The sequence below is a fragment of the Pelodiscus sinensis genome, chromosome 10, assembly GCF_052426305.1.
Source record: "Pelodiscus sinensis isolate ZL-2025 chromosome 10, ASM5242630v1, whole genome shotgun sequence".
NCBI lineage: Eukaryota > Metazoa > Chordata > Testudines > Trionychidae > Pelodiscus > Pelodiscus sinensis.
Genome location: NC_143061.1, coordinates 41,427,193 through 41,438,652, shown reverse-complemented (window position 1 = coordinate 41,438,652; position 11,460 = coordinate 41,427,193). Strand labels below are relative to the sequence as shown.

The 11,460-nt window shown below is 43.9% G+C and overlaps 1 protein-coding gene across 1 annotated transcript; it reads left to right on the top strand.

The window, feature by feature from the left end:
• The first annotated feature begins 1,308 nt into the window (after positions 1-1,308).
• On the top strand, positions 1,309-6,407 carry LOC149523864 (uncharacterized). The gene is made up of 2 exons (XM_089780997.1): positions 1,309-1,344; positions 5,287-6,407. The coding sequence occupies exons 1-2, from the start codon at positions 1,309-1,311 to the stop codon at positions 6,388-6,390; spliced, it is 1,140 nt and encodes a 379-aa protein (XP_089637123.1). The 3' UTR covers positions 6,391-6,407.
• The last annotated feature ends 5,053 nt before the right edge of the window (positions 6,408-11,460 follow it).

Below are 11,460 nucleotides of genomic sequence, written 5' to 3'. Positions count from 1 at the left end.
TTAACTGCTCTGAGTTTGTCACACAAGATAAACATCCATGTCACCTTTCAAACTGATTAGTTAGCACAGAGGCTTTGTGTTGAACCTCTCTTGTGTTGGGTGGTCAAAGTAGCAAAGCTCTTCCTCCAAAAGAGGAACTTTAGAGTACATATGGGCAACTATTGCAGCTCTTGGAAGCAGTTGATCAACAGCCTTCGTCAAGAGTCAGTTCTTTCACCAATACTATTTCATGTGTACATGAGCAACCTGCCAACTACTTTTTCATGTAAGTTCATCTACACCAACAACATCTGGGGACAGCTACCAAGCTCAGTCCTTCTCAGAAATTGACAAGGTCTTGAATGATGATATAAAGCTCACGGCAGTTGATGGCTCCTGTAGCTGAATTTTTCTAAGATAGCTTCTAGTTGTTTTCAGTTGCATCATGCAAGTAAAACCCACAAGTTAAATATTTTCCTCAACAGCCAACACCAGCAGCATGATTCAAATTTGGTTTACGTTGTGACATTGGATAGGTCATTAATGTGCTACAACCACTTGAAGATGGCAGCCGAAGCCAGCACTTCAACTTGCTCAGGAAACTGGCTGGTTCAGCCTAGGGTGGCAGTGCCAGGACACTTATAACATCAATCCTTACCCTTTGCTATTCAACAACAGAGAACTATTCATGGCATTCATTGATCTCACCATGGTCTTTGACTCTATCAAACGTGATGTCCTATAGAAGGCGCAGTGTAGGCACAGAAATTCATGTCCATCATCAGACTACTCAATGATGTCATGACTGCTACCATTTTGTGCACCTCAGAGGTCAAACCATTTATCATTCACACTGGTGTGAAGTGGGGCTGAATCACTGCTCCAACACCCTTATCTATTTACCTTGCTGTGCTTCTGATTCTCATCTGTGCAACGGGATGGGAGGACTGCAGAAGTCAGGGCTGGGGATGTGAGGAAGGGCTCAAGGCAAGGGGTTGGAGATGCGAAGGATGCAAGTGTCCAGGCTGGGGGTGTGAGGAGAGACCCAGGGCAGGGAGCTAGGAGAATGCAGGAGTCAGGGTTGAGGGTTTGAGGAGGTCTCAGGGCAGGGGACTGTTGGGATCAAGGCATGGGCTTGGGGTGTGTAGGGAGGAGTGTAGGGAGAAAGGTGCTATTTAGACAGGGCCAGGGGGGCTGAAGCTTTTCCTCCCAAAATCTGACTGCTAACCCCTTCATCACTTCCCTCTGCTCACTTCCCCCCAGCCAGTAGGGAGAGAAATGTGGGCACACACGCTGTGTTGTGTGCTTTCCTCTTGCTCCCTGATAGTAATGGAAGAGGAACAACAAGCAATAACCAGTATCCAGGTAGGCACCAGGAGGGTCAGGGTTCAGAGCTGGAGCAGTCCTGGACCAGTGAAAGGCCCTTCTAACCTGCCTGGCTTCCTGTTGTTTAGTGTGGCAACCTGCAGGAGAGCCCCAGGATTTCAGGTAGGTACAAGTCTTGCCTCCTCCTCCACCATAGTACCCCAGGTGGCCAGCTCCTTCTTGTTGGAACACCACACTGGGGTGCACCGCCTTACTTTCATCCCTGCTTGGAAGACATCATCCTCACATCAAGGGATAGCCAAAGAAGAGACGAAAGCTGTGCTCCTATGGCATGGCTCCAGGCAATTCCATGGCATGGCTACAGTTACTTAGTAGTATAGCATTTGTCCCATGAGAAGGCCTCTGTCATATTGCTGGCTAAGATCCATGACAAAAGCATCCTGCCTTTGTACACAGATCTCTGATATCTGCCATCCCGCTTGTTTTCTAGACTCTCTCTTTATAGTCGTTTATGCCACCAAAGGACATGACAGTGGAATGTACTTGGTGCAGAGTGGTTAGTGATGACAATCATTGAACACTCTCACGTCACTTACCCATCTGTCCACCAGGTTTTGATCTCCATCTGGGGCCATCTCTGCCCTGGTTTTGAACAGGACAGAGCAACTGTGCAGCCAGTGGCTTTAAATGTTTTCCCTCCTCCCCCGCAATGACCTGAAATGCAGCCGCGGTCAACTTCAGAGACCCATCACAGATCCTTGATAAATTCCTGACATTTCAACAGTGGGCTACTGGCTTTCCATCTGGCTAACAATGATACCATCAACAAGCTGGTCACATTGCACACATTTCGATATATCCTACCGTAAAGTTGGTTTCAATCTTCTTGTTGCCTTTCAACTTCTGGTTTTGAAAAGAAGCTTCTAACTGAGGTGTCTTTTGTTCTTTTGTTAAGGACATTTATATTTTAAGAGCCTAATTAGAACTTTTTCTTTTGCTTCTTCCCATGTCATCCTCCTCCTGTCTCTCCAGCATGTGGGTATTCTGGAGAGGAGGAAGGTTTTGTTCTTTCCCATATTTGTTGTGTATTTATTATAAAAGAATTTACCCCTCCCTTTCAAGTTCTACTGGAAAATATAAGTACTGTTTATAACATGGGCAAGACTCAGCTCATGAAAACCTGTTGAAGTGAGTGGAATTTACCTTTTAACTGTCAATCCATGATGTAAAAATATGGCAACAAAAGCTGAATTTTTTCATTCCATCTTTTCACAAACTCGGCAGAAAACAAAATATATGACAGTTTTGCTTTATGGGCAAAACTTTACTCACAGCTACAGTAACCAGCCACATTACGATGCATCATTTTTAGCATCTTAACGTGTGTAACGTAGTAAGCTGACACAATCAATATTGCAGAGAGACATCTGCTGAATACCAAAATGCAGCTTTTGCCAGAGCTGACTCAGTTAATTTAAGGCCTTTTTAAAAGACTCATTTATCAAATTACTAATGCTTATAAGGAGAAAATATCAAACAAATGCTCTGACCCCAGCAGAACTGGTGCAGAAGTCTGTATCGTCTATCCACCCTACAGTTCCTTTCCACTGTGCACAAGAGTGCACTATTTTGTGAGTGCAGCTGGTAAATCCATTACTATGTGGCTCTACCAAACATTCATACCATGTCCTGGCTTGAGCAGGTGCAGTGAGTGTGATACAATTCCACTGCCCAGTTAGCATCTCTAAGGCTGTGTCCAGACTCAGGGGTTTTTTCGGGAAAAGTAGCCTTTTTCCGAAAAAACTTCACCTGCGTCTAGACTGCAGCCGCGTTCTTTCGAAATTAAATCGAAAGAACGCGGCTTTTCTTTCGACGGCGGTAAACCTCATTTCACGAGGAAGAACGCCTTCTTTCGAAAGTGCTTCTTTCGAAAGAAGGTGTTCTTGAATGTAAATAGGGCTTCTTTGAAAGAGAGCATCCAGACTCACTGGGTGCTTTCTTTCGAAAAAGCGGCTTGCTCTTTCGAAAGTTCCGCGTGCAGTCTAGACGCTCTCTTTCGAAAGAGGCTCTTTCGAAAGTATCTTTCGAAAGAGCCTCTTTCGAAAGAGGCTTGCAGTCTAGACATAGCCTAACTATGCTCCTTACCCCCATGTCTCAGGAGATCTGGATGCAGAGGACAGGGCATATCAGGATCAAAAGGAAGAAAGTCTAGGGTGTTCTTCCACACTGGCAATTCTGGGTTACCGTAATGGCCCATAAAGATCATTTTAGCTTCAGCACAACTAAAGGCTGCCCAAATCAGGAGCGGGGTGCGGGGGGGAAGCATATTCATCACTGAGCATCCCTAGGCACAGTCCCTTTGCTTTTGTACCAGACGTTAACTATATCAGTGCAGGCATAAATCACTACCTAAGCCTCTTATTTTCACCCACATTCTCCCTCCTCCTTTTGGTTTAACAGTCATTTCAGTAGTTCTCAGCTGAAAGGTCAACTAAATTTTTTTTTGAGGGGGGGAAAGTTTCACTGTATTAAAACCAGGCTTTTGTAGTTTTCCAGAAAGCACAGGAAAACAAAAGGTTTCTTTCCAAGTTCACAAGAGTCCAGATTAATTTGCATGCTGTTAACACCTTTTATTCACCATGTTGTAAAAAAATAAATCTGAAGAGGATGTTTCTAATGAGAGGAAGTTTTGGTAAAGACTAGTTAAATGTTTCTAAATCTGAATGAAAGATTCTACTGAAAAGGGAAAGGTTAATTAAACTATATATGAAATAATAAAGGCTTTGAAAGATTTTAGTCTGGTGTAGCAGCATTTGCTATATTTAAACCCATATGTAGCATGCCCTTCTTTTAGGGTTTAATGTGTAGCCATTATTTTCAATAAATTTTTGTAACATGCCATTAATAGTTAAAAAGTGCCCAACCTTTGCATGGCTAGCTAATTAAATTCATTTTATAATAGGGATTCCTGGACAAAAAGGAAGGTGGGGGGATATGAGCCCTATTCCATCTGTGGGCAAAACGTCTGTGTGAAAAATGGAACAAAATCCCCATTTCCTTAAAGCAATTGCAAATCCTGTTGTAAAATGGTGGTGATGCATCTGTGATATTTTCTCATGACTGTAGCACCAGCTGAATTACTTTACATAACCTATCCATGCTTTTATCAAAAGGGAAGAAAATAACCCTCTGAACTTTATTGCTGACAGTGTCTCCCTCGCTCATATGAATCACTGTCATGCTTGTTCTTGCATCACAGCTGTTGAGTGGGATTAGCAGTGGGGATGGGCAAACCTCAACAAGTTCAGAGATTTGCATCACTTCAGAGGTGCTTCTTAAGCTGTTGCTTATATGAATTATCTGAACCTTTATAAAACTCCCACCAGGCCCACATGAACTCTGTATGGCTTCTCTTGGGGTCAGGACAGGTATTGGACAGGCAGCCTCTTCTAGAGGCTCATGGAGTTCTCTCTTCCTCTTTGAGCCTGTTGTTGTTTATATTTTCTTTAATAAATGTGTCCTGTTTAAGGTCTGTGGTTCCATGTATGTCAAGACAAGTACAGGACTATGCAGCACTGTGCAGTGAGAGACTCTGCTTCACACTGTCCAAGAAATTAAGGAACCAGCTGATTAGTATCTTATACAAGAAACAGAAAAATATCAAGAATGACATCTCTAACCTAGAGAATCTCATCTCAAGACAAACATCCACACTGACTAACACCTTATAAGACTTTTGTTCCACCAGACAAGAAATCTAATATACACACTTTTTATTCCCTACAATAAAGAAAAGACAATAAACTCTCCAAACTGCTCCACACCACAGGCTACAACAGCAACTACCTGAACCCACTGGATAATATTGTTAACCTCTCTAGCTACCAACTCAACCCAGCAGAAGAGTCTGTTTTATCCCGGGGTCTCTCTTTCTGTCCCACCTCCCCCACAAACTGGATTTAATTTTGTGATGTCCTTGAGGCTTTCTTTCACCGCCTCCGCCTACGAGAATATTTCCAAAGTACCAATGAACATCAGTCTGACCAACCAGATCCCCCCTATCAACACCAAAAGAAAAATAATTCTATATGGACTCCCCCCGACAGTCAGAATTACAATCTGGACTTCTATATACAAAGCTTCCGCAACAATGCACAGACTGACATTATTCACAAACGGCAACAAGCGATATACAATCTCAGCTGCACTGAACACTATGCTATCCAGAGTCTTAAAAACAACCTGGACGTTATAATCAAACCAGCTGACAAAGGGGGTGCTGTGGTCATTATGAATAAGTCCAACTATGACCAGGAGGCAACAAGACAACTCTCCAAAACCACATTAAACAGACCTCTCTTCTCTGATCCCACTTCAGAATACCAAAGGAAACTACACCGTCTCCTTAAAGAACTCCCTACATCTACTCGGGACCAAATCCCCACAGAAACACCTTCTGAACCCCGACCAGGAATGGTCTATCTCCTTCCCAAAATCCATAAACCTGGACACCCCGGATGTCCCATCATCTCAGGTATCGGCATGCTCACTACTGGATTATCCAGCTATGTAGACTCTCTTCTCAAACCCTACATAACCAACACTCCCAGCTATCTCCGAGACACGACTGACTTCCTGAGAAAACTACAAAACATCGATAACCTCCCTGATAACACCATCCTTGCTACCATGGATGTAGAAGCTCTATACACCAACATCCCACATGAAGATGAATTACAAACAATTAGAAGCACTATCCCAGAAGATACCACTGCCAATCTGGTAGCAGACCTATGTAACTTTGTTCTCACTCACAATTATTTCCAATTTGAGGACAATTTATATCTCCAGATCAGCGGCACAGCCATGGGTACCTGCATGGCCCCACAGTACGCTAACATCTTTATGGCTGACTTAGAACAACATTTCCTTGGATCCCGTCCCCTTTTACTGCTTCTCTACTTACGCTACATCGATGACATCTTTATGATCTGGACCCATGGCCAAGAAACACTGGACACATTCCACAGAGACTTTAACAACCTACACCCCACCATCAATCTCAGCCTAGACCTTTCTACATGAGAGATCCATTTCCTGGACACCACAGTACAAATCACCAATTGTAAATTAGAAACCACTCTCTACCAAAAACCCACGGACTCATATAGTTACCTACATTCCGCCAGCTCCCATCCAGAACACGCCATACGATCCATCATCTATAGCCAAGCCCTTCGATACAACCGCATCTGCTCTAATCCCACTGACAGAGACCAGAAACTTCAGGATCTCTACCAAGCATTTATAAACCTCAATTACCCACCGGGAGAAATAAAAAAAAAAACAAATTGAAAGAACCAGACGAATACCCAGAAACCATCAAGACAGATAGAAGAAAACCAACAACAGAACACCACTTGTCATCACGTATAGCCCCCAACTTAAACCCATCCAACACATTATCAATAAACTACAACCTATACTGGAACAGGATACTACACTCTGAGAGGCTCTGGGAGACAGACCCATAGTCTCCTAGGGTATGTCTACACTACAGCGCTAATTCGAACTAACTTAGTTCGAATTAGTTAATTCGAACTAAGCTAATTCGAACTAACGCGTCTAGAACTAAAAACTAGTTCGAATTAGCGTTTTGCTAATTCGAACTAGCAAGTCCACATTGAGTGGACCCTGAACAGGGCTTAAGGATGGCCGGAAGCAGTGCCGGCAGGGCATCAGAGGAGGACTTAGAGCGTGGAGATGCTGTCTCAGGCTAGCCGAGGGCTGCGCTTAAAGGGTCCCGACCCCCACCCCGGACAGACACTTCTCAGGGGTGCCCCGCTTGCAAAGCAGTCCTGGCTTGGATTGCCCAGAGTAGCCACACTGGGCACATCACACCACTCAGCCATCAGCCCGGCTGCACTTGCTGCAGATTGCCATCTGGGGAGAGGGGGCAATCAGGGGGCTGCAGGAGAGCTTCCACCCCCAGAAGCCCGCAGAGACAGCCCAGTCCTCCCCATGGAGGGCTCGTACCCCATTCCTCCCTCACCTCCTTCCACTTACCCTTCCCTAGCCCCCCTTCTTATTGATGTACAAAATAAAGATAACGTTTCTTCCAACATTGACTCTGTCTTTATTGAACAAAACTGGGGGAGACTGGGAAAAGGAGGTGGGAGAGGGGAAGAGAAAGGCTGGGAGAGGGGAGGGCAACTAACATGATCAGGGGTTGGGAACAGGTCCCAGATGAAGAGAGGCTACAGAGACTGGGACTGTTCAGCTTAGAAAAGAGGAGATGGAGCGGGGACAGGATAGAGGTCTCTAAAAGCAGGGGTTGGGTGGAGAGGGTGCATTCAGAAAAGTTCTTCCTGAGTTCCCATAAAGAAGGACTAGAGGACACCAAAGGAAAGGAATGGGTAGCAGGCTTCAAACTAGTAAGAGAAAGTTGTTGTTCTTGACAAAGCAAATAGTTAACCTGCGGAACTCCTTGCTGCAGGAGGCTGTGAAGGCTACAACTAGAACAGAGTTTAAAGGGAAGTGAGATCAAGTCATGGAGGTTGGGTCCATGGAGCAGTCTTAGACAGGGGGTAGGAGTAGTGTCCCTGCCCAAAGTTTGTGGAAGGCTGGAGAGGGATGGCACGAGACAAATGACTTGGTCTCTGTCTTCGGTCCATCCCCTCCAGGGTCCCTAGGGTTGGCCGCTGTCGGCAGACAGGCTACTGGGCTAGATGGACCTTTGGTCTGACCCAGGACGGCCATTGTAAGCTCAGGGCTCAGGGTCGGGGGTCTCGGTGGACCCCCTTGATTTTCATGCCAACCTGCTCCTGGGTGGCCAGGCTGGCAGCTCTCCTGCCGTAGACGGCCACTTTCCTGTGCCTAGTGCGGAGATCGTGGATGAGGTCCACGATGTCCGCACTAGCCCAGGAAGCTGCCCGCCTCTTGCGGTCCCGGGCAAGCTCCCAGGAGCCACCAGCCTGGTCCCGGGAAGAGGGGGTGGGCTGAGGGACATCGGGTGGGTGGCTCTGTGCCGTGCCAGGTGCAGGGTCTGCTGGCTGGGTGCTGGCAGGCTTGCACCTGGCACGGGCACCGTAGCCAGCCCGTGCCCCTTTAAGGGGTCCGGGGCCGGGAGGGGGGCATAGAGTTTCCCTGGTGTTGGCCAGAGTGGCCACCAGGGAAACCTGGGGAGGGCTAGCCTCCCACTAGTTCGAATTAAGGGGCTACACACCCCTTAATTCGAACTAGCTAGTTCGAACTAGGCTTAATCCTCGTAAAATGAGGTTTTCCTAGTTTGAACTAAGCGCTCCGTTAGTTCGATTCAAATTCGAACTAGCGGAGCGCTAGTGTAGCGGCTATGAATGTTAGTTCGAACTAACGTCCGTTAGTTCGAACTAACATTGTAGTGTAGACATACCCTGTGTGTGGCACTGCATGTGTGACAGTGACTGTGAGTGTGGCACAGAGACTGGGAGAGTGTGTGTGGGAGTGATTGTGTGAGTGTGTGACAGCGACACAGACAGTATGTTAGTTCAAACTAATGTCCGTTAGTTTGAACTAACATTGTAGTGTAGACATACCCCTATAGACAACCACCTAACCTCAGGATGATTCTTACCAACAACCACAGGACATACCACACTAATACCAACCCTGGAACTTTCCCTTGCAACAAACCCCGTTGCCAGCTTTGTCCACATATTTACTCTGCTGACACCCTCATTGGATCTAACCATTCCAGTTATAAGATCAAGAACACATATTCCTGCTCATCCAGAAATATAGTTTATGCCATCATGTGCCAACAGTGTCCATCTGCTATGTATATTGGACATACGTCTCAGACACTTCGCTAAAGAATCAATGCACACAAAACAGACATCAGACAGTTTCACAAAGAAAAAACAGTTTCTTGCCATTTCAACCAGCCTGGGCATTGTCTCAATGACCTTACTACCTGCATCCTGCTTCAAAGAGGCTTTAACACAATACTTCAAAGAGAAGTCTCTGAACTGTCATTCATGCTTAAATTTGATACTTTACGAATGGGTCTTAACAAAGATGCTAATGATTGCACCCATTACAAAGATAGCTTCCCCAATTATCATCTCTAATATCATTACTTCATAGACATTAACCCCCCCCCCCAATCCACTCTGTGTTCTAAAATCTGATTTGTCTATTTTATATGTGTTCACTTTTTTTTGTTTGTATCCCTTTGGTATATACGGCCATGCCAATTTTTTTCCACAGTTTGATCTGAGGAAGTGGGCCAGAGCCCACGAAAGCTCACCACTTAATAAACCATCTTGTTAGTCTTTAAAGTGCTGCATAGTCCTGTCTTTTGTTTCAGCTACCCCAGACTAACACGGCTACATCTCTATTACTATAAGACAAATACAATCTACCATAATACGAAGCTGGAAGTCTCCTTTTGTCTATATCAGCAAAAGCACATATATATAAAATTTACTTCTGATTATTAAACATCTGAATTTGAAAATTTTGTTCAAGTTTGGTTTGTGGCCAATTATTCAAGTTCAGGAGAGTTTTATAAGTCTACAGACTTTTAAATCTATTAAAACTATTAAAATCAACCTGAAATGATGGGTCTTTTGAAGTCATTCTGTATTAGTTAGCCATATATGCAACATAGAAGTAGGGTAAAATTTTCAAAAGTGCTTAAGTTGACTAAGGCTTAAATCCCATTAATTTTCAACAGGACTTAGCAAAATGCAGGACAATGTAGCATTTTAAAGACTAACAAGATAGTTTATTAGATGATGAGCTTTCGTGGGCCAGACCCACTTCCTCAGATCAAATAGTGGAAGAAAATTGGCATGACCTTATATACCAAAGGATACAATTAAAAAAAATGAACACATATGAAAAGGACAAATCACATTTCAGAACAGGAGGGGGATGCAGGGGAGGGGGGAAAGGAAGGAAGGTAAGAGTCTGTGAATTGATGATATTAGAGGTGGGGAGAGTGGGATGTTTGTGAGTTAATGGTATGAGAGGTGATAATTGGGGAAGCTATCTTGGTAATGGATAAGATAGGTCAAGTGTTTGTTCAATCCTCTTTGGAGAGTGTCAAATTTTAACATGAATGACAGTTCAGAGGATTCCCTTTCAAGTGCAGATGTAAAAGTGAAATGTGATTTGTCCTTTTCATATGTGTTCATTTTTTTTAATTGTATCCTTTGGTATATATGGTTGTGACTATTTTCTTCCACTATTTGATCTGAGGAAGTGGGTCTGGCCCACGAAAGCTCATCATCTAATAAACCATCTTGTTAGTCTTTAAAGTGCTACATTGTCCTGCATTTTGCTTCAGCTACCCCAGACTAACACGGCTACATTTCTATCACTATTCAACAGGACTTAGGCACTCTTGAAAATGCTAGCCCATATTTGGAGGCAGAAAACATTTTTCAAAACTTCCAAACACATTTTTACCCAAACTAAATTTCCATCACTCCTGTAATGACTTCAGGAAGCATTTCCTGATCCTATAAATGTCAATATTTTTTCTTATCATTGGTGGTTCTGAATACACTAGTGCAAGGAGGTAAATTGTACTGCATAAGGATGTAATGCCAGACAACAGCTGAAAGGTCAATCAACAATCTTCTAAATGCTTATAGGAAACCATCACTAAGTAATACCCAATTACTGTACAGCTGATCACTGTCTGCACTACAGGTAGGTAAGCATTCTACAACTACTTTAGGTATGTATATTAACCTGTACAAAAATATTTATAATCTTGACTATATCTGTTAACCTTTATTGCATTTTCTAATGAGCTTCTCATTTTGCATCTGGGATGGGTAATTATAATGATTTTGTTTGTTCCATTATCATTCAGACTGTTGTCATTTCCATTATAAGATCCGTTATTCAGATGCTTTTTGCACTTCTGCTTTACTAAAACTGCTGCACTTACGTGTGATCATAGTCTCCAGGTTTTTCTCCCCTGCAGCTTTTCAGATTATGGTAGAAAATGAACATTGGCGAGGCTTCCACCTCGAATGTCAGTTCCAGTGACAGCTTGCTGATTGCTGAACCCAGATTGCCATTGCCTTTACCTAGATGAGGGTGGATTCACTTACGCAGAGGTAACACTCCTTAGAATTGAGCATATTTTACTAAATAACT

Bases quoted from the DNA above. Each gene is read 5' to 3' on its own strand.
- LOC149523864 (XM_089780997.1), top strand. From the start codon at position 1,309: ATGGAAGAGGAACAACAAGCAATAACCAGTATCCAG. The intron at 1,345-5,286 runs GTAGGCACCAGG...GATGTCCTTGAG, and splicing joins AAGCAATAACCAGTATCCAG to GCTTTCTTTCACCGCCTCCG.